We start from the raw sequence: 24,200 nt of genomic DNA, 5'->3' as shown, positions 1-24,200 counted from the left end.
GTAGTGTATACACACTTTATACACTACGGCCGTGGTTCCCTGCAGCCGATGTGTGAAAATGGCCTAAAATTAATCATAAACTCCTATTTGGGTATATGGCAGGGCTAAAAAAGCAAAAGAGAACCATTTTGAATATATAGCACATATTTTTCTAGAAGTGTTTTTGGACACCATTTGCATTTGCAGAGCCTCCTGTGCAAGCCCAGACAAAAAAGTTTCTGAGATGGGCAGATTTTCGGCCATGATGTCTGCTGTCATAGTGGGCTGCCCTGCTCCTGTTAAGTAGCATAATGCATTCACTGAACTTTCTGCCTGCCCCTTTCTATGTGTAGGGCAGCCATGTGGTTTGATTCCCCGTCCCCCTGGCCCCTTCACACACTTGACAGATCAAAATTTAACAGGGTACTGAGACACCCTAGACTGGGCTGTCATTAAGACAGACTCAGCAGGTGCGGAGATGAGCCTGGTATACAAAAAAAGCAGCAGCTTCTTCTCTGCATGGCACTCTGTGACAGGAAGCAGAGGAGAAAATACTGTCACACTGGAAAAGGTCAGCCACCAGTCTCAGGGTGAGTGCATAAAAATGCGGAAACGTGGCCTTGTGTTCTTGTGCCTTGCTCCACTTCTCCCTATGTTTCCTGCTATATCCGCCATATGTGCCCTGCTCTTGTCTATATGTGCCCTGTCATATCTCAGTGTATGGTAAAGCTGAGTATGATAAAGCTGTGTGAATGTCAACTTCGCCACTCTTCTCACCCACCCAGAGCCCTTGCTGATTATGTAGCAATTGTTTGTTGACAACTGGCTTTTCCAGATGCAGATAACCTAAGAAGTGACTAAAAAGAACTTATGAAAACTTGAGGTCACACTGGGCATAATAAGTGTCCCCTGCCTTCCCCCCATATGTGCCCTGCACCCAGTTCTGCTCCTTCATGGTCTCACTTTTAGGGAACCTTCACACGCACAGGATCGCAGAGGATTTCCCTAATACATTATCTGGCTGCGCTCCTGCTTGATGCTCAGACTCCCAGCTCTCTGGTGTCTCTCTCAGCCAATTGGTGCACTGCTTTAAATTTTTAATGTTTGTGTTTAAAAATTTGCTGCTAAATGTTGTATTTGTGACATAACTAAAACATAAAAATAATGTATTACGGGGGGAATTTATCAAGACTGGTGTACTTGTCTTACATAAAGGCTCGCCCCTATGCCCCACACCACCTAAGAATATTTCTAGTTTACTGGATACATGTTGTAGCAGTGACTGATACAGTATATTATACAGCATATATAATACTCTCATTTACAAATTTAATTGTCTCTTCCATCTCTAACTTTTACTGATTTTACTGATGACTTTGTTTGGCCCCTACTGTCCTTTGATGTGTTCTTTTGCCCTGTTTTGTGTCCTACTTGTAGAGTTATTATATTGTATCATTGAGCAGGTAATTACATCTTTAGTCCTGGAAAAGTATTTATCCATGACTAGTGCAGGGTGCAGGGGGTATGGTCTGACACTCCTGTAGCAAAACTGGTACTTTTTTTATTATTATTAATTTGTATCCTAAAGGATGAAGCAACTTTCTCAATGGTCGTCATTAAAAATTTCCTACCATTTAGCTATGCAGAGAAATATAAGATAATCTGTCAGAGAGACTTTTTGCTCTTAGAATTAAAATCAGAATCCTCATAGTTAAGCCAGGTCAGTATGAATCATATAGATGTGGCACTAAAGGATAAAGCACAACCATGCAGATAACTAGAGTAGCCAAATACAGTACAAGCAGATATGTAGTCAAGCTAAACATTGTCTGGAAAAACCGAAGATTAGTAATACCAGATTAGATACAGAAGGAACACATATTCAGTCTTAAATAATGCAGTAGTGACTTCTTCGGTTGGTCAAATGATCACAAGCACGGTACATGTACTGTTCTATATACTGGGTGGCTATGATGTTTGTTTTCTCCTCTTTGCCCCTTTTCATAAGCCCTGTGCCTTTTTTTCAACTCTTTTTGATAAGGTATAACAGGAATGGAAAAAGAAATATAACTGTGTCATTACATTATTAAAACAGATTTATTATCAATATGTATGTAAACCCTAATAAATCTAATTACAGATTTTTTTGTTTCCATATTACTTTTTTTTTTAGACCTATAGCTTAAATTGTGTAGATGTCAGTTCTGGGAATTTCTTAGTCACTGTAACATTTACTTGGAATTTACAAGTAACAGAGATACTTTCATTGCTATAGTTGATGTCATACAAATACAGATCCTGCACAAGCGTCTCATAAAAAATGATTTATAGACTTGTAGATTAAATTACCTTTACTAGTGACTTTTTGAACAAAAGCAATTAGACTTACCCAGTACTGTAGTTTTTCTTCATTGCCTTCTTCCACTGGTAGCACTGTTTATAAAATTGTGTACTTTTTACTAAAGACTTTAAGTTAGTGCCAACAATGACCTATCATTTCCTCCAGTGCCAGACACATATTGTTTATGGTTGTGTAATGTCTCAAAAAGCAACAAGAAAACTTCAGCCCTTTAAAATTAACATGAAATATTCAGAGAAGAAATCTATCTACTATTCCCTTTGCAAAGATCCCTTTGCGACCAGCACCTGATGACTTGTGTCTTGTCTATCTGAGTAAGAATATTATTTCTATCAATTTAATGTAAAATATTTACAACTGCTCTGAACATATCTGTAGTACCTGAGTCCACAATTACTGTGCTTTTAAATTTGGAACAATCATGGTAAGATAGTAGCATTTATGAAAAGGCAGATATGCCACATCTTACCAAATTTGCCAGGAAAGTTTCTGCAATGATACAATGACATATGGTGGAAGATTGGCCTTTACTCCCTTGGTTGCTATTAGATGTTAACAACCTGTCATGGACTTCATTCTCAAAAGGAACAAGTTTATACAAAAATGAGGGTGGAGAATTGGCCCAAGTTTGGTGGAAATGATGAGTAGGAAAAGACGTAATAGTAATAGCAACGTAATAGTGCCCATTTTAATCTTTACTCTAAGGTTGCGCCCCTGCTGTGCACAGTGTGTCACTGTCTTGTTTTTTGCCATCATGTATGTTTATTAATGCAGCACTAACTCCCAACTAACAATATAGACATGAATATATACCCATACAACTTCAAATTTCCAGGGCAAAAAAATAAAAAATAAAACCAAACCATAGAGTCAGACCTTTATAATAGCTACCATTGGAAATAATGTAAATTCTATGGCTGAGCCTTGATGAATCAGTCTCTTATACATTAAATACAATAAATAAGTTCAAGAAATTGCGGCACTTCGATAAAGTTAAAAAATTTTTTTAGTGTTTATTCAAAAAAATACATCAGCTAGTGCAACGTTTCTGTCTCATGCAGAGACCTATCTCAAGCATGCTAGGAAGGTGAAGGAGACTTTCATGGTCAGAGTACAGTACTGTTGACCACGGGCCATTATGAGAACTTCTCTGAGCCACGCATCCACAGAATCTGCCAGACAAATGTATTAAGCTCCTAACTCTGGCACCATTCTCATCTAGTCACTCATTTAGTGAGTAGGCTGACTCTATGTGACCCCCTTTATAGTATATGCCCCCCTCTGTGCAGCCACCTTATAGATGGCCCCTTATTCAGTCTTCCCTATATATGGCCCTATGTGCATCTCCTTGAGAACTCCGCTCTATGTAGTCCCCCTAAAGTATATGCCACTCTCTCTGTAGCCCTCCCTTATAGATGGCCCCCTCTTTGTAGTCCCCTTTACAGATGCCCCCCATGTTGTCCCCTCTGCCCCTCTTACAAATGGCCCCCCTGTGTTGTCCCCCTTATAAATGGCCCCAATGTTGTCCATTCCCTTATAGATGGTCCCCGTATTGTCGCGCTTACAGATGGCCCCCTTATGTTGTCCCCCTTATAGATAGCCCCCTTATGTTGTCCCCCCTTATAGACAGCCTCCTTATGTTGCCCCCTCTTATAGTTAGCCCCCTTAGATTGCCCCCTTATGTTGTCCCCTTATAGATTGCCCCCTTATGTTGTCTGTCACCTTATAGATTGCCTCCTTATGTTGTCTGTCCCCTTTTATTGCCCCCCTTATAGATTGCCCCCCTTATTTTGTCTGACCCCTTATAGATTGCCCCCTTATGTTGTCTGACCCCTTATAGATTGCCCCTTATGTTGTCTGACCCCTTTATGTTGTCTTACCCCTTATAGATTGCCCCCTTATGTTGTCTGCCCACTTATAGATTGCCCCCATTATGTTGTCTGACCCCTTTATAGATTACCCCCCCCCCTTATAGATTGGCCCCCCCTTTGTGCAGATTGGAAAAAACAAACAAACACATAACTCACCTAACAGCTCGCTCCCCCACCGCGGCTTTCGTCTTCTGCAGTGTCGCCCCCGGCCGATTGCACCTAGTTGGGTGCTTTCCTAACATGTGCCAGCACATGTGCCTTGCCCATCTTGGTCTGGGTCAGCAAAATTGTATTGAGGGCCACCACCCTGCTGTTGCCCATAATTTGGCGTAATGTTGCGATAAGCCAGCCCAAGAGGCATCCATGCATGCCGCCCCTGCTGTTTCCTGTCCATTTCCGTGTTGTTTCCATCATTTTCTGAGGTTTCCAGGTTTTCACACAACTTTCCCTGTGCAGAGCTTTGACTTCAATAGGGTTTGTTACTCTAATTGAGCACCTGAGAATCGGCAAATGTTTATCTCAAGTATCGAGCACCCGAGCATTTTAGTACTCGCTCATCTCTAATTGCAAATTATTTTTTAAAGCATTTAGAACATTTTGCTCAGTACAATAAACTTCATTTGTCCTACGCTCTCTGCATGTAACAGAGTTGCACAACAGTAGAAGGCAGGAAAGCCATTAGGAGCCATTATGTTGATGTGTTTTTGATTGTCAGAGGGGACAGGAATCTACATGCTATTGTGTTAGTCTGTCTTAAAACATTTAGCCCCTTTGCCTTTCCATCTCATCAGGCCATGTTTTTGTGTCACCATCAGTCCATTATGTTCAGTCTATAACCTTACTGTGTTGTTTCAGAGGAAGGCAAAAAATCCCTTAGGGTAAATTCACACGGGCGTCTCGCATAAAAAAAACGCAGCTAATCCGCAGCTAATCCGCAATACATTTATTATTATTATTATTATTATTATTATTATTATTATTATTATTAATACGTGTATTGCGGATTAGGTGCGGATTAGCTGCGGTTTTTTTTATGCGAGACGCCCGTGTGAATTTACCCTTATAAACCATATAATGTGGCAGTGCACATAATGCTTCTGGAAAAGGCCATTGCCAGCAGGGAAAATACCTGGGGTTTATTTTTTTTTCCTACAAAATGTTTAGGTATTTGGCACATGTCAAAATAATGCCCAAGTGAATGCCAAGAACAAAGCTTTTCCAGAGTAGCACATTTCAACTGCTGGCTTGGCTTCTCCAGGGAATTTATGCTCTCAGTCATCCATTTTATATAAGAAAATTATTAGACCAGTATTCCATAATAGCTAATGATGTAGCAGAGCTCACGCACACATGGTGTAGCTATGTGCTGCATAACGGGCATTTGTTTACCGAGGGTGGTGGTGTACTGTAGGTTTAGACCTCTGCTTTCTGACTGTAAATGAAAACATTCCAGTTCCAACCACACTCTAAGAACATCCATAATAGAGATGAGCGAACCTGGAGCATGCTTGAGTCGATCCGAACGCGAACTTTCAGCATTTGATTAGCGGTGGCTGCTGAACTTGGATAAAGCCCTAAGGCTATGTGGAAATCATGCATATAGTCATTGGCTGTATCCATGTTTTCCAGACAACCTTAGAGCTTTATCCAAGTTCAGCAGCCCCCGCTAATCAAATGCCGAACGTTCGGGTTCAGATGGACTCGAACCCGAACCCGGTTCGCTTATCTTTAATCCATAACACTTACAATATACAGAACTGTGACACAAAGACAGGTACATATGGTTGCATTCACTGACAATAAGCAGAGATATAACTATAACATTTCATATCAAAGAAACCTAGGCTCAGGGACACATTTAAGTCTATTGGAGCAGCACTTTCACTAGTGAACAAGTGGAGATGATGCAGATGATGTCTCCTTGGGGGGTTGGGTTATCAAGTCAATAGACAGATAACCTGGCCCCCCAGACCTGGGCTCCCAGAGAGGACATGTCTTTTGTCTACAAAGGGAGGGGGAAGAGGGAGCAGCGTGTTGTCAGAGTAGACACAGTGAAGATGAATTTTGAAGTCCAGAGCGAGTAAATATAAGAAAAAAAAACAGGGAAAAGATGCAAAATAAGATATACATGTATATTTGACATAGGGTGGTATTGGGAAGGGAGATCGTTTATAATATTGTTTTTGTTACCCAGATAATCCCTTTAAGTTCTTTTCAGTGATTTGTGCTATAGTAGCTCTTCTTTGACATTGGACCATATGAATTAGCCTTCCAGTTGTCGTTCCTTGGAGCACTTTATGTGAATACCACCCATTGATGAAACCCACAATATGTGCAGTTTTGGAGATAACTGACACAACAGCTATCACTATTCCTTGTCACGTCAGATCCTTATGCTTGACCATAATTTTTTTTTATACTTGTTGCCTTTTACAGGTACTCACCTTTTGACTAAATAAATCACTGTTATTCACTTCACCTGTCATCGTCTAAATGTTCGGGTTGATATATATATCTATTATAGAGTGAATGTGTGTGTGTCCAGTATAGTGCTTTTTTTATTTGTTTATAACTTTTTGTCATTTAGAAATGTTTTCTGTCGTTACAAGTGTAGAAACAAGTAATATACAGTACTATGGTAGCAAGATCAAAATTTAGCTATTTTTGATGATAGAGCACATTAGTACATGATTCCCTGCAGCTATTTATTTAAGAGCCCAGGATGTCATTTTAGGTGCTGAAATATCTTAGGCTGCTTTATGGGTTAACCGTTGTAGTCACTGGTGCATATATATTAGGCAGTGTGCATTCATAAACTAAGGCATTTTACTTCTGTCATAGTCTGACCAGGGAGCAGGAAAAGACCACTGAGCAGTCAGAAACTATAAGGTAAGCCTAAAACATCAGCTGATTAGGCACACTGGCTAATGGCTAGGATTATATTATTCAAGGAACTTTAGGAGCTGCTTGAGTGTAACAAGAGTAGAGTTGATGTAAGAGGCAGTTAAACCTCAAAGGACAGGATCAAAACATTCTGCTGAGAGCCAAGAGTTCCCACTTTAAGGTGAATCCTAGGAGGCATCAGATAGTGTGGGGAAGAACATCTACATTCCACAAATACAAGGTACATTTTTTCACAATGTTTTAATTAGTACTGAAATATTTTGAATTACAACCCTCATTAGTTTTAGTATAGAAGCTGAGGTTTGTTCTTGTGGTATCTATATAGTAACTGAAGTTTGTACTTGCTGCCTCTGTGGTTGTTTTTGGAGAGGGTCCAGGTTTAGAAATATTTGTAATGTGTAATGATAGGTAGAACTGTTATTCACGTGACACTGGTTGTGTAATTTACTTAGAGAGATGTTTAATAGTTATGTATTATTTATGTAACAGCAGATACGTCTAAATTGTCATTGAAACTTTGAGCTTCTGTTACAGAAAAAGAACAGGATATTCAGCCTGGTAGCTAAAGTTGTGTACAAAGGATGCTAGTATGCCAATGTTCTCTAAAATACATAACATTTTGCACTGTGCAATGTGGTATCTTTGAAAAATGAATATAGATAGATAAAGAGATAGTTAGATAGATAGGATAGCGATAGATAGATAGATAGATAGATAGATAGATAGATAGATAGATAGATAGTGTGCTAATAATCTCAAGTATTTACAAGCCTTGTGAACAAAGCTGTAATTTCATAAAAAATTCTAAAAGTATAAAAAAATGAAATAAATAAGAAATATTGCATGTTTGCATAGGTAGGCATATATTAACAATTATTTCTTCAGTATTAAAATGTAACAATTAATTATTAACAATGAAAATTTAAGTGAAACAGCATGTTCAAAGATATGATTAAAAATGATTGTCTGATGGTATTCATATAGCTTAGGGGCAAGGATTCACATAGTCTTCTCCAGGTTTCAGAACTACACACCAGAAACAGCTGTTTGAATGCCCTTTGATCCTTTATACTTGAGCACAACATACTTATTCAAAATTCTATCCAGATGAATTTTGATATTAGAGAATGGTTACAGCTACACTTGAGAAATCATACCTGATTTACACAAGTTAATCTGTGTTGTCTATATTCCCATTACACCAATTTTACTACCCACACAACACATGAATTCATGGAAATCTAAAACAGTACAGAGCATTGTATTCTAAACCATGTGGGACTATGGAAGAGAAGGAATTAGATGATGTAGTGAGTTCATTCTAGCTTGAGTTGACTGTGATGTAAAGGCTACAACATCTGGTCCTCTGTATGGGGTTTAAAATTCATATTACACTAGACATTTTACAGGACAATATGACAACCATATAAAGTAAGGCCTACATATAATACCAAATGGGATGATGACATGAGAATGTAAAGCTAGTTGACAGCTGGGAATGTTATTATACAAATGTAAACTTCTACTGTCATAATCTTAATAACTTTATTATCATTTCTTAAGGTCAACAATGAAGCAACATATTATTGGTAAAACTGCTATACTTTTTGTGACGACTATCATCTTTACAATTGTTGAAAGTCAAGTTTATGACTATTTTGACCTGGAACCTTCTTATTTGCTTTCCAATGACTGTCCTAAAGAGTGCACTTGTCCTCATAGCTTTCCACGTGCTCTATATTGTGAAAACAAGGGTTTGAAAGAGGTTCCTCACATCCCATCAAGAATCTGGTACTTGTACCTGCAAAACAATGAAATTGAGAAACTTAACGAAAAGCAATTTTCTAACGCTACACAACTTAGGTGGATCAACTTAAACAAAAATAAAATCACAAGTCAAAGTATTGAAAAAAATGTATTTCGCACTATGAACAATTTACTTTACCTTTTTATAGAGGACAATGAATTAGATGGAGTGCCTGCACCATTACCAAGCAGCCTGGAACAACTTCGTTTATCAAGAAATAAGATCTCAAAGATTCCTGAAGGTGTTTTTAGCAACTTAGAAAACCTAACTTTACTGGATTTACATCACAACAAGCTCACAGATGGTTCATTTCAAGCTGATGCATTTGCTGGACTCAAAAATCTAGTGCAACTCAACGTGGCCCAAAATGGCCTTAAGAAAATGCCGACAGGCCTTCCTTCTAATACTGTGCAATTGTATTTAGACAACAACAACATTGAGTCAATACCTAATGAATACTTTATTAACGTACCAAAAATCTCTTTCATTAGGCTAAACTACAACAAGTTATCTGACACTGGCGTACCAGCAAATGTATTTAATGTAACTTCCATCCTAGACTTGCAGTTGGCACACAACGAATTATCAACTGTGCCTATTGTTAATGGACATCTGGAGCGTCTGTATCTTAATAACAACAAGATTAAAAGTAAGTATATTTTCAATGTATGGTAATGGTACTTGAAGATGAGTCTTCAATAGTATGAGATGTAAAGGAAACCAACAGTAGGCCGATAAAATATATGGAGACAGGTGCAATGCTCTAGGCCAATGAATGAGACAATGAGACGAGACATTAATGTTCTCTGTTACATATATAGCAAGCTAAACAATGATGTGTTAAAAAATAATTTCTTTATAAGGAAGTTATGTCAGGTCAAGGAGCTTATTTGTTATACAGTGGTACCTCGGTTCTCGAACTTAATTGGTTCCGGAAGGCAGTTTGAGAACCAAGCAGTTTGAAAACCCTTATTCCCATAGGAAATAATGTAAATGTGATTAATTGGTTCCAGCAGCCACCAATAATTACCTCCAATACTCAGTATAATCACTACAGTACAGTACAGAACAGCACTATACTGTACAGGACATTAAACATAAGAAATGTTCATCAGAACCAGCAATTATAGTACAGTAGTCACCAACTCCTCACCCATCCTTTACTGTATAGCGTCCCCCCCATCCAAGCACTGTAATGTATGGGAGATGGTGGTGCACTGCCTGTACTACTACTGCACTGTATATGCACTCCAGCAGTCTTATACAGCACTGTACTGTATGTGAAGCCTCACCACTGATTAACTCACCAGGTACAACCCACCATCCACGCTCGCAAAAACGTTCGAAAAACGTTCGAAAACCGAGCAAAGTTCGAATTCCAAACACTACTTCTGGGTAAATTTTCGTTCAAATACCAAGCAGTTTGAGTTCCAAAGCGTTCGAAAACCGAGGTATTACTGTATATTTAGAAAAGTCTATGCTTATATGGTCTTTTTTTTTTAAATATATCTGTAAACATTTTCGAATCTCAGAATTTACTTTCTGGACAGACAACTTAACAAAGCATGTATAGATAATTGTCAAGAATGTCTGAGATATAAAACACAGACAGCTTTTATATTTGTACTAATGTTGCCTATGTAGTGCATCATATTCCATAGGGGTGTACAAAAATAATCACTTACCAGCTGATGTCCCACGTAAGCTCAGAATCTAATTTCGCTATCTATTTATGTTTTTGTACTATGGGAAGAAACCAAAGGAGACAGAAGAAAATATGAGGAGAACATAAAAAAAAAATTTAAACTCTTTCTTTAGTTTGTGGAAAAAAATTAGAATATTGCACAAAAATTTGCAGTGTTGGGGCGGGGAAGATTTTATCACTTGCTTACTTTGTACAGTCATTGTTCTTGACTGCAACCAATCTATCAGTCACAAAATATTTATTTAGTGAATTATTTATAAATAAGTATATGCGTAACTAGGGCAACAAGAGCATGATTTTCTATATTGACATTAAGGGGGAGGGGCATTTAGGAAGATCAGCGTACTCATACACTGGTCCTAAATTAGACTGCGCCCCCTTTCCCCTGGCGGGATTCATGGAGAGGAGCATGCCTCATGATTTACGCCTGGTATCATGATTTACTCCTCTCGGCACTCCAATCCACCCCCACCCCGGCCTTTCCATCAGCCGAGCGGGTGATACAGCAAGCGTACACCAGGGAGAAGGGGCAAATCTACCTAAGTGTGCTTCGAGTTGAAGCTACATTTCACAAAAATTATGAGGCTTTTAAAAGGTGGCCAATAAATTCTTACATGTAGGGCTCTCATTTCAGCATTCACTGTAATTTGTAAAGAAACATAACATTTCTAATTTTTGAGCATTAAAGCAACTGTGCACAAATTTGCAAGAAGTTGAAAAACACAGTCATTCGTATATGCTTATTAAATTCCTCCCGCTATCTTTGTTTTGCAGCGGTGTAAGGCAACAACACTGACCACCAAGTCACCTGGCTGTGTGCTCTGAGTACAGCAATATTTCCTTATTTACTTAATAACAAAATGCCAAATAAAAGACATGCTTGTGTATTAAAAGCCAGGACCCAAAAGGTTATAAAACAATATGAATAGGCATGAAAATGTGGAAGGCTGATAGCCTGCCTGTTACTTTGTTTCAACAATTTAGAAAAAATGTTGCAATATTTTTGCAAGGCCAAATTGTAAAGACCTACTATGAGGTCCTAATTTAAGCAATACTGATACCATAAGTATCAGCATGATGCTTTATATAATTATATTCTGATATGACCAAATCAGGCAAAGTTCAATCAATTTTGCCCTTATTCTAAGGCCTCTGTCAAGGTTTCAGACTAAAATGGCAGATCTACCACATGGTGATACTTTTTTTTTTAAAAGAAAGCACCTATGTTTTTCTAATTCTATAGAACAATGTATTCAAGGTTAAAGCCCTAATAGTTCCCAGTAAAATTCATTGGAATCTATCTTGCAAGAAATAAGAACATAGCATTAAGGGGTACTCCAGGCAAGAAAAAAAATTCTCGATATGTCTGGACATGAGTTGTGTGAAAATCATAAAGCATACCTACATATGTAGCTGGCTCCCATGCCGCCACTGTATTATTGCTCCGTCCCTCTATTAGTCAATGATACAGGCCTGCCTATTCAATAAGCGGCTGCAACGGTGTCCTGCCCAGTCAGTGATTAGCTGGGCAGGCCTGCAGTGTCAGCTGTAAGATAACGTCAGTGGTGTGGGAGCCAGACAGGTAAATGTGCTTTATTATTGTCACACAACTCTTATCTACTGTAGGCATAACTAAAAAAAAAAAAAAATAGGCCCTTGCCCAGAGTACCCCTTTAATCATTTAACGGCTTAGGGTATTTTCACAAGTAGTTAATGAGCTGCAGATTTTATGCTGTGACATTCATGCTGCATATCTGTGCCATGTAAACCATGTACAGTAATACCTCTGTTCTCAAACTTAATCGGTTCTAGAAGGCTGTTCCAATACCGAGCAGTTCGAACTGAACAGTAGGGAACAATGTAAATGTATTTAATAGTTTTTTACACTCCATGGATCAAGTGCAGAGCAGCTGTCCCACAGAGTAACGGTACAAAGCAGCTGTCCCACCGAGTAAAGACTATTAGTGAGTAGTGGTGCATCTTGCACCACTATTTACTGTAAAGTAGCGGGGATTCCCCTCACTATTATTGTGTTCTCTGCAGGGGAGGCAGAGAGAGGCAGCAGCTATATGAACTTGCCATGGCGCTATTGCTTCTCCTCGTGAAAGGATGAGCTCCCCCAGACCCTGGACTCTTCTCAAGCCCTAGCCGGCCAGCACTCACTGGTCCGGCAGCTGCTGGCCAGAGCATACAGCGGCCACGGCTGCTGCTTATCCCTGGGCTTACCTCTGCCAGCCATCCCGAACTCCTGGGACCCCTAACCAGGCTGCTCTCATCCCCCTCCAATGCCCCCGAGGAGGCACCAAATTCAAGTATTTGGCGCAGAGTTTTAACAACTACCACTCTTGCCTCTCTCTCTCAATGGCTGTTCCCCACAGCCAAGGCAGAGAAAGAGGAAGGAGCGGGTGGCTGTTTGAACTTGCCATGCTCCTGTCTCTCTCACTGCCTCTGATGAGGGGTACACCATTTTAGATTGAGGATTCCCTGAGGGGAATCCCTGCTCTAAATGGTTGTTTCCCGCAGCAAGGCAAAGAGAGGCAGGATGGTGGCTGTTTAAACTCGGCACGAACTTGACGCCGCCTGCTGGGCATTGGAGGGGGATGGCAGTGGCCTGGAGAAGGGTCCCATGAGGTCGAAAAGGCTGGCAGAGGTGAGCCCAGGGAGAAGCAGCAGCCACTGCTGGTGTATGCTCTGGCCGGCAGCTGCCGGACCAGTTAGTGGAGGCCGGCAGGAGCGTGAAAAGGGTCCAGGTGCTGGAGGAGCTGTTCCCCACAGCGGGGAGAAGCAAGATAGGCGCGGCAAGTTCAACTAGCTGCCCGTTACTGCCTCTCTCTGCCTCAGCTGCAGGAAACAACAGTTCAGAGTGGGGATTCCCCTCATAATGAGGGGAATTCCCACTCCTGTAACCTTGGTGTTCCAAACACTCCAAAAACTGTCAGCTGAACAATAGTTCAGTTGACAGTTATTTCCCCTGATTTTGTTCGGATACCGAATAAAACTTCAGGGGGAGATTTTGTTCAAACACTGAAGTGTTCAAACTGAGGTATTACTGTATATCAAGATAGCAACATCCTACATCTATCATTTCTTTGGTTGTATATTAAATCTTGTTAAGCTTCTCTAGTTAGGGACTCTCAAAATTTTGCTGTGCAATAGGCATAGAAAACATTTGTTTATTGACTCATTCCTCTCAACATTGATTGCCTTAGGCTAAAAGGTTTTATTTTTTGTTTTAATTTACACCTTTCAACAAGTCCTTAACAAAACCACCTGCAAACATACCCCAGGGAAAGAAGAAGATATCTCTAGTAACTCATCAGCAGCAACCTTTGTCAGATTCAGACACAGAAAAATGACATTTTTTCCCTCATCTTTTCATGTCTGACAAGGCAGAACGGGAGATTTTCTCTTTCATTACTCATGTCCTCCAGGCTTTTATTCATACTTTCTTAAAGAAAAACACCACCTGTTCAGAGAGAGTTAAAAGAAAAATGTACACAGTAAGTCCCAATAGATAGCTTAAACATTGAAATGAATTCGAACTAACACAAACCTAGTTTAAGTATGTCTAAGGGGCACTCATTTAAGACTTAGCTGGAAAATGTGACTTGAGCTGGACATGTCAAATACTAAGCAAGATAATTTGACCTTGTTAGGGTATGTATATAGTGAAGAATAATAGCATCATCTTTCCAAAAGCTTTTTTACAAAGAAGAATATGAGGACTTCACTTCTCAGAGAGTTTCACCAAACTAAACCTAATGTTCTGTTTTGGTCCACTTAAGTAATGTGAAAATGCTTAAAAAACACAATGGATAAACTAATTGATAAACTAAGAAAAATCTCATGTGTAGAGTCAAAGTACAAACATTTATGGAGCACTAGGCTTGTAAACAAAAGTATACATCATGTTTGGTTTGTATGCACCTTCTGTTGCAGTATTTTACACATGTATGCAACCCATATAGGTGATATTCACCTTAAAATCATGCTTTCCTACTGGACCATGCTGCTTAAAGGGGTTGTGCAGCGAAAATCTTTTTCTTTCAAATCTACTGGTGTCAGAAAGCTATATAGATTTATAACTTCTATAAAGAAAATCTGAAGTTTTCCCATACTTATAAGCTACTATATGTCTGCAGGAAATGCTTTATTTTAAGTCTGACACAGTGCCCTCTGCTGACATCTCTGGACGAGACAGGAACTGTCTAGAGCAGGAGAGGTTTTCTGTGGGGATTCATAAAAAAAACTAGACAAAGTTCCTGTCTCAGCCGGAGATGTCAGCAGTGTCAGACTGAAAATAAAACACCACTTCCTGCATGACATATAGTAGCTAATAAGTATGGGAAGACCTGAGATTTTGTAATAGAAATAAAGTACAAATCTATATAGCTTTGTGACACCAGTTGATTTGAAAGAAAAAGATTTTCGCTGGACAACCCCTTTAATACAGTTACATACGATACAAGTGCCAATTGACTATACAAAACGATCAACTCAACAAAAGGACAATTTACATAGCCTAAGTACTGAGAGTAAATGGCTATGCAAATTATTGCTCAAATGCTTGAATGGCTGCTCCTTTCCATTATTGTCAGAAACACATCTCATATTAACAGGAGGTTACCTGCTATAGAGAAAAAGGTTTTTTTACTCACACATAAAAGATGCAAGCAACTAACAGGTGTTAGCTTGTTAATTGGACTTTTACATGGGGCAGTAATTAGGAACAAATGTTACAATAAGTGCTCGTTCAGCTGATAAATTGCAGTTGTAAAGGAACCGCTAGTTCTTATGTTACAAGAAATGTAAGCTTACAAATGAAGGAGTTTATATAGACTGTCAGTTAAAACCTTTTAGTAAACTCAAGAATTAGAAGAGTTTTGGTTTCAACATGGTTACCATAGAGCAGCAAGGTGGTACTGTGGTAAGTAGAGATCAGCAAACTTTTCAAAAAATTCAGTTCAGCGGTAGAGATGATCGAGTAGTGAAATATTCAAATTTTCGAATATAAAGTCAAGTAGACCCCAATGCTCAACTATTCAATCGAATTCCATTAAAGTCTATAAGAAAAATGCTCGACACTTGGAAATCAGAATTCGACCACTTAGAGGTCACCAAGTCCACAATGACACCTTAGGAAATGATGCTAACACCTCTGGAATGCAATTAAGACAGCAGGGGAAGCATGTCTGGGTGTATCTAACACGCCAAAGTCGCATCATTACGCCACTATCACAGCCTATCAACTATACACTCCAAACACAATATAACCTCTATGTAAAGTAGAAAAAATACAAGGAAACCTTCTTTTCTTTACAGTAGTATGGACAGAAAGACACGTTTTAAGTCAAAGAAACATTTTCATGAACCCCCTTAAATCACGTTGCCTATGACAACCACAGATGGCATAGACAAGAGGGAAGTCAAATAGCACCCACCGCTGTCATAGTGTGTGTGTGTGATGCGGTCAGACACGTCCTCTTTAAATTTTCAAAGTCATCTACCACTTCCATATGCCCTTATTACACATAAGGGAGTGTGGGATTGTGGCGTTCAACTTTTTTATGTTGCGCACAGCGCGCAAAAGAGTAGTATCACACTTTTTTCCCTTGGCACACAAGGGAGCAGGAGGCCGGGCAGCATTAATTATTCATGAAGAAAAAGAAGGAGGAAGAGAAGGTGAGGTGTGCCAGAGTGTGGCAGAAACAACTCACACAATGTCAACACTCCAGGTAGGGCCCAGGTGATGACAGATTTCCTTTCAGGAAGTTTTATAGGCTCCATTATAATTCTGTTGACTGCCACATTTGAAGTGAGAGCAGAGATGAAGGGACAGAGCCCATGCTGCTAAGCGTACCTGCCCTTTCATTCTAGCGATTGGTGGGGGTCTCAGCACCCGGACCCCCATTGAGACAAACTTTTGACATGTAGCTATAAAATGTCAGAAGTTTGTTGAAATGAAATGTGAACTGTAAGGAAAGATAAAGATTCCAGATTTATCAAAGGCTGTAAAACCAGATGGTGTAAACTGCCCACAGCGTCCGATTACATCTCAAATTTCATTTTACCAAAGCAAAAAGCTGCTCTGTGATTGGTTGCTATGGGCAGTTTAAACCAGTGTCTATTTTACAAAGTTTGATAAATCTGGGCCTGTGTGCTGTTAAAGGGGTTATCCAGTGCTACAAGGCCATGTTCTTCCAGAGACAGGCCCACTCTTGTCTGATTTTGCTTCTCTGTTCCATTGAAGTGAATGGAGCTTAATTTCAAATAACACCTGAACTGCAGACAAGAGTCGTGTTGTCTCTGGAAGAAAGTGGCCATGTTTTTGTAGCACTGGATAACCCCTTTAAGATTTAAATAAAAGCTGTTTTGGTCTTCTTTAGTCAGTGTTTTTTTTCCCAAGTTTTCTAATTTAGAAGTTTTACCTAGTAGTTTAATCTAAAAAATCAGACCCAAAGTCATAAAAACAACAAATATACCTAGTCATTGTTTGCACAGTTGAAACTTAATACAGGTTTTCTTTGATTTTATTCTAGCCAAATTGGATTTCATCCAAAAAGTATAAAATGTTAAGACTTTCCTTTGAACTGTTTACAATTTTTAAAGGGCTTCAATCTGTCCTTTTCTATCAAATTTAAACCTTTACTTATCTGGATATCTGATTTTTGGGAATGTCAATTTACCTAAAATGAGTCTGAGTCAAAGATGGAAGAATTGAATAGTTTGGCATCCGGCATTGTCTTGGCAACCCACTTGCCCATGTGGGATAGTGTGGGCTCTAAACAGCTAATCTTCATGAATGCTAGGTGTTGGCTCGCCGTCGATCAATGACTGATGAGCTATCCTGTGAATAGCTTAAAGTCTGTTTTGACTGGAAAACACATGAAAAATATAAACAGTATGTCCTGTATTTTATTTTAGTACCATCATATACAGTACCTTGTATACTGAGAATTTTCTCATGTTTTATTTGTTTAATTTTATGTTTTTCAGACATAAATGGATCAGTAAGATGCCCAAATGTAGTCAAAGAAGAACATGACCCACATTTTCCACATGGACCCCGTCTTCGTTATTTACGTCTGGATGGAAATGAGGTTCAGCCACCAATACCCTTAGATCTTCTCATTTGCTTTAGACTTCTTCAGGCCATAGTTATTTAGGTATCTACAATTGCAATAAACCAATCCAAGATAACAGGATTAACAAAGATCATTTTAAGTTCATAATCATCTCTCAAGGTTTTTTTTTGTTTTTTTTTGTTTATTGGGGTAGGGTCTACTTATTTTTGGGTAAACATATATTAACATATTTAAAACAGCTGAAGAATCACCTTTTCTGGATCCGTATGTTCCAGGTAGTTCCCAAAAGTGTGAGCTTTAGCCAGTTATGCTATAACAGTGGGGTTCCAAGGGTATTGCCCATATTGGTTCATTGTGTACTGTTACTTAGATTAATCTTGATATGTCTCAAGTAATGTATTGATGATATTGATGATATAGTGATATTTTAACATTTCCTTACAGGAATCTTTACAATATTCATGTAGTGAAGCCATGAATTAAATACAGATGTTAGTAGATAGGCTATACATCTAACTGACTAGGGGTTTAACCATGATACTGTACATGGAAAGTATGCACCTCAGTAATTTAATACTAGATTAATGTTTATGTTCCTCTGCTCTTTTTTATTTGTGTAAATGGTGTCAAATAAAATGTAAATCTGTAAAAAAAAAAATTAAAGTAACAAAAGATAAAATTAATATTTTCTCTTGTTCCTTTTAAGCTTTGTAATACAAAAGCAAATGTACACAGAAATGTAAATCAAAATATGCATCAGTCAATATATCTTATAATATATCATATGGCTAATATATCTTATATGTTCACACTGAGCAAAAGTGATGGAATTCCGAGCGGAACCCCCATCGCAGACTCTGATTGGAATCCCGCCTGCCTCAGTGTGTCAATGCGATGCCTCACGCGCCTCTGCCGCTCTCCGCTCAAAGAATCTGGGGGAATTTATCATCCCTTGACAGCTTTAGTTTGGCATGAAAAAGTCACATGCTTGGGCAAGATCACACCATCATGTGAGATGCCAGTTTTAGCTAATTCCCCCATGGAATCTATTTACAACTTACTGATATAAATCTATGCAGGCTGAGAGGTGACTAAAGAGAGACATAGAGACAAGTCAGCAGTTTATAGTGAGTATTATATCTAATTTGAGTGTTTGACTGAGTGTATGCTTCCATGCTGCTGCTGGTTTGCTGTAGAGGAGTAGGATATCCTCTTCTATGTGTCGAGTGTTTGAGAGACATCATAGCATCGAGCTCATGGAAAGCTGTAAATTAGAGCTGGAACCTGCAGAGCGAAAACTGGTGAACAATGTAATATACAAGTTATATAATAGCCAGAAATTGTGCTACTCCTCATTTTTACTCAACATCTTAAAAGTTATCTGAAACAGCAGATACACTTTAAAGAGGATCTGTCACCACTCCTGGTTAGTCTGTTTTAGCAAATACATTCAAGACCCATGAAATAATAATTCTGGAACTCTTCTTATAGCTCTGGTAGTGTCAGCTCTGATTAGACAGTGCCAAGTATTTTTGGGAACATGCCTTCAACTGGTAACATCTAGTTGTTTATTTAGTCAAACGTTTCTAGTAAGAATAACAGAGGAACTTCACATAACCGAGCCATAGGAAAAGATGCTACAGAATTGTTATAGTAATCATAGTTATAATTAGCTTCCTGAAAAGAAGCTACCCAGAATATTTACCAAAAATATAAAATGTAACAAATTAGAGCATACACATGTATAAAAAGATAAGAGGAAATATGGTAAGTGAAAGGACCAAGCAGAAGGAGGAGCTAGGATAGACTTAAAAATAAATGCTGTAGATTTCCAAATGTACATAAGACAAAATTACCACTGACATACTGTATAATGAGATTTCTGTAAGCCTTGTGGTCCTACATTGTGCAGTACTATATTTGCATACATGACTAGAAAGCTAAAAGAAACCATGTCAATTTAAGGCCCCAACCACACAAAGTTTTTTTTAGGGATGGACATCATTGCACTCCCAAATAATGGCTGTTATTTTAAACCAACAGCCAGTATTTGTGGAATAACAGCCATTGTTTTGAGACAACGGACATTATTTAGGCTCAAAATAATGGCAGTCCGAATAAACAGCTGTGAAACGGTTTAAAAAAGGTGTTGTGTGGTTATACTAGTAATCTTGTTCACAAGACAGGAATTAAGGTAATGTTTATCCCCCTTGTAGGAAGGTCTGGAGGCTTACTGTGGTCACCCAAAAACATACGACAGGGACATATTTTATTTTTATGGCTGTGCTTCTTCTGCCTAAAGCCCCTATTACACGGGGCAATCAGCTGGAGCCAGCGAGCGCCGACCTGTCACACTGACCGCTGATCCCCCGCACTGCCGCCGTCACCGGGCGGCAATTCATTCCGATGCTTACGCCGTTAAAGCCTATTAGTGGCCTCTAGCTCCCTGGACATCAGCTCTGCACTTCAGGGTGAGGAAACAGTGGGGACACCTGAAGATTCCTTTGAGTTCCTGTGTCCTCTGAGCCTGCAGCTCCAGCCTGCCTGTACAGAATATTCTCTGCCACTCACTGTATTCCTGCCTGTCATTCCGCTCATACAGCAGGCAGGAGAGAGAGGAGAGTCCCCTTCCCCTGCACCCCGGGCCCCTCCCGCACCCCCTCACTAGGAGTTCAGGCCTCTTCCTGGGACCTTCTGATGTCGGAGCAGCAGGGGAAAGGGCGGGAGAAGCTGCTGGTGCTAGATACCATGAAGGAGGAGGTATGCATCTTCCCTACATTGAAAGGGAACCTTCTTGTGTCTGTATGTTCATCTGTCTGTATTTATGTCATGATTCTGTATATGTGGATATGTGTATCTGTCTGTATATATGTATCTGTTATGTGTATGTGCAGTGTCCCAGAACATGCAGACTACTACTCCTATTATGCTCATTTCTATTGCTATGTCAATGCCTGTTCTGGTAATTGTTTGCACTGCAACTGCTGCTAGTATTCCCCTGGTATTCTCTGGTTATGTGTATTCTCATGCATATTCTTATATATTCCTGTGTATTATTACATTGTACAGTGGTATGCAAGGCTGCTGATCACGTGACCGTGCCAGTGCCCTGTAACCATGGTTCCTCCAATGGCCGACTAGCTCTGGCCAGGGGCAACCATGTGACCTCCCACTTCCTCCTAACAAATGAGTCTTCCCCCTGCTTCCAAGCAAGGAGGGTGTGTGTCGTCTCTCTCCTACCTCACAGGAGTTGGACATATCGCAGGTCCCACTTCACCACTAGAGGTGTGGATCAGGTGCTTTGCTGTATTCAAGTCTTCGGCTGTATCTTCCTGCTCAAGTGTCCGGAGTTCCTTCTCTCATCTGGGTGTCATTCCGTTATCTCTCATCATCGTTTCAAGTATTCACAGCAAGTATTATTCTCAAGCTAATTCACCCAGCAACGCTACTTTCTCTCATACTCCTACTCCCATCATCCGGCACGTGTTCTCCCAGCCTATGCAGCATCACTCCTGCCTTGTTTGTCAAAGCCTGCTATATACCCGGTTGCAACCAGACAGAACTGTTGCTACTAGTTACCTCATCTATAATAAAACCGCTGTTACTAAACCCTGGCATTGGTGTCTACTAACTGGTGCCCTGACTAGGTGCAGCGAGGAATCGCATGCTCATCATCACTCGCAGATTCCACAGACCGGCCCTACAGCTGTGCCGCCCTCAGGCCTATACCGTGACAAGTATACACCCTGCAGCTGCCCCGGTTATTGCCCACTCATAACAACAGCACTGCGGAAGTGGCCCCCAGGGGCCAGGGCATGGCATTTGGCGTCACAAACAGGATTCTTATATCACGTGGTGTTCCATCACTGTCCTTTATTATCCTCTCAGAGACTCTGCTAAAAGTTGCTATGGGAGTTGTGACCACTGAGACGCGGCTTGGACTGTACACAAAATGTCCGTTTCCTGCTGTTATGGTTATCTGCGCCATTCCCCGGTGAGGAGGGGGTTAATCGCCAAGCGGCCGAGAAGCAGGAATTGCTTGGCGCCAGTACTAATAACTGTGTCCCTGCTGATTGGCCGGCTGACTCCGCCGATGTCCCTGTTGCTGGGCAGACTCTGGAACCTGATCCTCCGGCCCGGCAATCCTCCCCTTCCTGCTACAAGTTCCGGCCAGTGGAACGCTAGATGGCAGCCCACGAGAAACATTTTCCTGCAGCCGCGGCTCCCGTGATACCGGAGCTGATGGAGAGCAATCCTGCCTGCCTGCTAGCGCCGCTCCCATCCTACAGCGACACCAGCTGGGGCGCTGCCCCATCGGACGACGGAAGTCTTCGCCGGGCCTCCATCCCGGCCTCCGCTGATCAGAATGAGGGGCCCATACCTGAGACCCGCATCTCTCCGGGACCCGGTCACTCCAACCCTGTTGGTACTGTTCCTGTGCCCGCAGCTGCCACAGGGGCGCCGTTCCTCATCGGTCTCTCCTGTCTCTCCGGCTATAAGGAAGAGCCTCTGGACTCGCAGCTCACCCAGGCCGAGGAGGACTCCCCAGATGAGATGGACACCGCTCCGGTGTCCCCGGAGGGCACCCCGGATCCAGAGGAGGTCCAAAAGGCTGCCATTCTTCATGCCTGGCGTCGCCAGGTCCAAGCCCTCTAGGAGCATCATCGGGCAGAGGTCATGGCTGCTAACAGGGAAGCCTCGGTTGCTATCTGGCAGTCGACTGATCCTCCACACCCTGGGCAAGAGTAAGCTTCCTCTGGGAAGCTAGGCCGACATGGCCGTCCTAACTGTTCTCACTGTGACTCTTCATCTAACTGTTTTGTTCCAGGTTTGAAGCAGTTCTCTGCAACGTTCAAGGTTCGTGCCTGGTCCTCCTGACCAAGTTTCCTGTACCAACCAGCCATGAGCTGATGGACACTCACCATAACCAAACTGTTCTCTAGTGCCTGTCCCAGAGCCTTTTGCATGGACGATAGTTTTATTGCCTAAAAGAGACTCTCCCTAACAGAGACACTTAATCCATTCCTTCCTAATGCACTTTCCTGTGATTGTGTGTTCCACACAGGGTATTATTGCACTTATTCATTGTTGCACTTATTTCTAGTGTTACACTTATTCTGCTATCATATTTCAGGGTTGTCAAAGTCATTTGTATTTCCTCCTCTGAGTAAGCAAAGGGGTTACTTGGATAGCCTCAGAGTAGAGTGCCTCTTTTGTAAAACAGTATAATTTTCTAGTCAGAGTCAGATAGCTCCTCCTCTGAGTAAGGGAAGTTAGTCTATATATACCTCAGAGAAAGTCTAGTTTATACAGGAGTGTATTTTCTCATCCAGTCTCACATTTTCCTTATTGTCTATATTGTATCTATAGCTGGAAAGATTTAGTTGAGCCAGTTTGTAATTAGGTTTCTCTCAGGTTTCCTTCAGATTCACTTGGGCCAGTTCTCATCAAAGACCTCGTTGTATATGTCGTCCTTTGTACTTCCCTTTCTTGTGTCTCTAGTGTTGGTTGCCCTGTTTTGTCTCCACACGTTAGTTACCACACATAGTCATTTCTAACATTTACACTTGTCCATACACTTTGCACCTTGGATATCTTTTCGTATGTCTGGCCTACGGAATGATTGTGTCGTGTGATTGAGTGGTATGTATGGAGGCCTCAACTGTATGTTTGCTTTTATTGTTTTTCCTCTTTCTCTTCCAGGTATCCAAGACACTACACAAACATGCCAAGGAAGTACACAGGTCTACACGTTTTTTCTCCAGTAGGGTTAACACATTTAACAGAAAACCTACTGTCTAACTGGCTGGAACATGGAGGGTCACCCGCCAGCAGTAAAGTTGTCCTGGCTTACACTTCAGATGGTTCACGCACTAGCTACCTGGTCGCCAGAGTACGTTAGGCACCCCCTAGGTGAAGTCCTGCCACTAGGGTTTCTTGTTCTCTCTCTCTTCTTACCTGTGCCTTGGGCGTGGGAAACACACACCTCATCACATTCATCCTCCAAATTCATTCCTGTTGTTTAACCGTCCCGTTGTTTTATGTTCGATCATCGAGATGCTACCTTCTAGATTCGCCAAGGTCGGCTCAAATTTGCTAGGGAGGTATGCAGTGTCCCAGAACATGCAGACTACTACTCCTATTATGCTCATTTCTATTGCTATGTCAATGCCTGTTCTGGTAATTGTTTGCACTGCAACTGCTGCTAGTATTCCCCTGGTATTCTCTGGTTATGTGTATTCTCATGCATATTCTTATATATTCCTGTGTATTATTACATTGTACAGTGGTATGCAAGGCTGCTGATCACGTGACAATGGCCGACTAGCTCTGGCCAGGGGCAACCATGTGACCTCCCACTTCCTCCTAACAAGTGAGTCTGTATATGTGCATTTGTGTATCTGTCATGTGTATGTGTCTGTATATGTGCATATGTGTCTGTATATGTGCATGTATATGTGTATGAATCTTTGCCCTGGGTGCAGGAAAA

General features: G+C 40.7%; 2 protein-coding genes across 2 annotated transcripts in view; both read left to right on the top strand.

The window, feature by feature from the left end:
• The first annotated feature begins 7,275 nt into the window (after positions 1 to 7,275).
• Positions 7,276 to 18,301, top strand: KERA (keratocan). Its single transcript, XM_069955754.1, has 3 exons — positions 7,276 to 7,333; positions 8,677 to 9,569; positions 17,622 to 18,301. The coding sequence occupies exons 2-3, from the start codon at positions 8,684 to 8,686 to the stop codon at positions 17,789 to 17,791; spliced, it is 1,056 nt and encodes a 351-aa protein (XP_069811855.1). The 5' UTR covers positions 7,276 to 7,333; positions 8,677 to 8,683; the 3' UTR covers positions 17,792 to 18,301.
• Positions 18,302 to 24,024: 5,723 nt separating this feature from the next.
• The window catches only part of EPYC (epiphycan), a 70,095-nt gene continuing 69,919 nt past the window's right edge, over positions 24,025 to 24,200 (top strand). The window contains exon 1 of the mRNA XM_069955744.1: positions 24,025 to 24,083. The gene's annotated coding sequence lies outside the window, so the exon portion shown is untranslated. The remainder of the gene's footprint in view (positions 24,084 to 24,200) is intronic.

The sequence above is a fragment of the Dendropsophus ebraccatus genome, chromosome 1 (genome assembly GCF_027789765.1).
Source record: "Dendropsophus ebraccatus isolate aDenEbr1 chromosome 1, aDenEbr1.pat, whole genome shotgun sequence".
In the NCBI taxonomy this organism is placed as follows: Eukaryota; Metazoa; Chordata; class Amphibia; order Anura; family Hylidae; genus Dendropsophus; species Dendropsophus ebraccatus.
Note: the sequence above shows the minus strand (reverse complement) of the source record. Positions and strands in the feature narration are given on the sequence as shown.

Bases quoted from the DNA above. Each gene is read 5' to 3' on its own strand.
- KERA (XM_069955754.1), top strand. From the start codon at position 8,684: ATGAAGCAACATATTATTGGTAAAACTGCTATACTTTTTGTGACGACT. The intron at 9,570-17,621 runs GTAAGTATATTT...TATGTTTTTCAG, and splicing joins TAATAACAACAAGATTAAAA to ACATAAATGGATCAGTAAGA.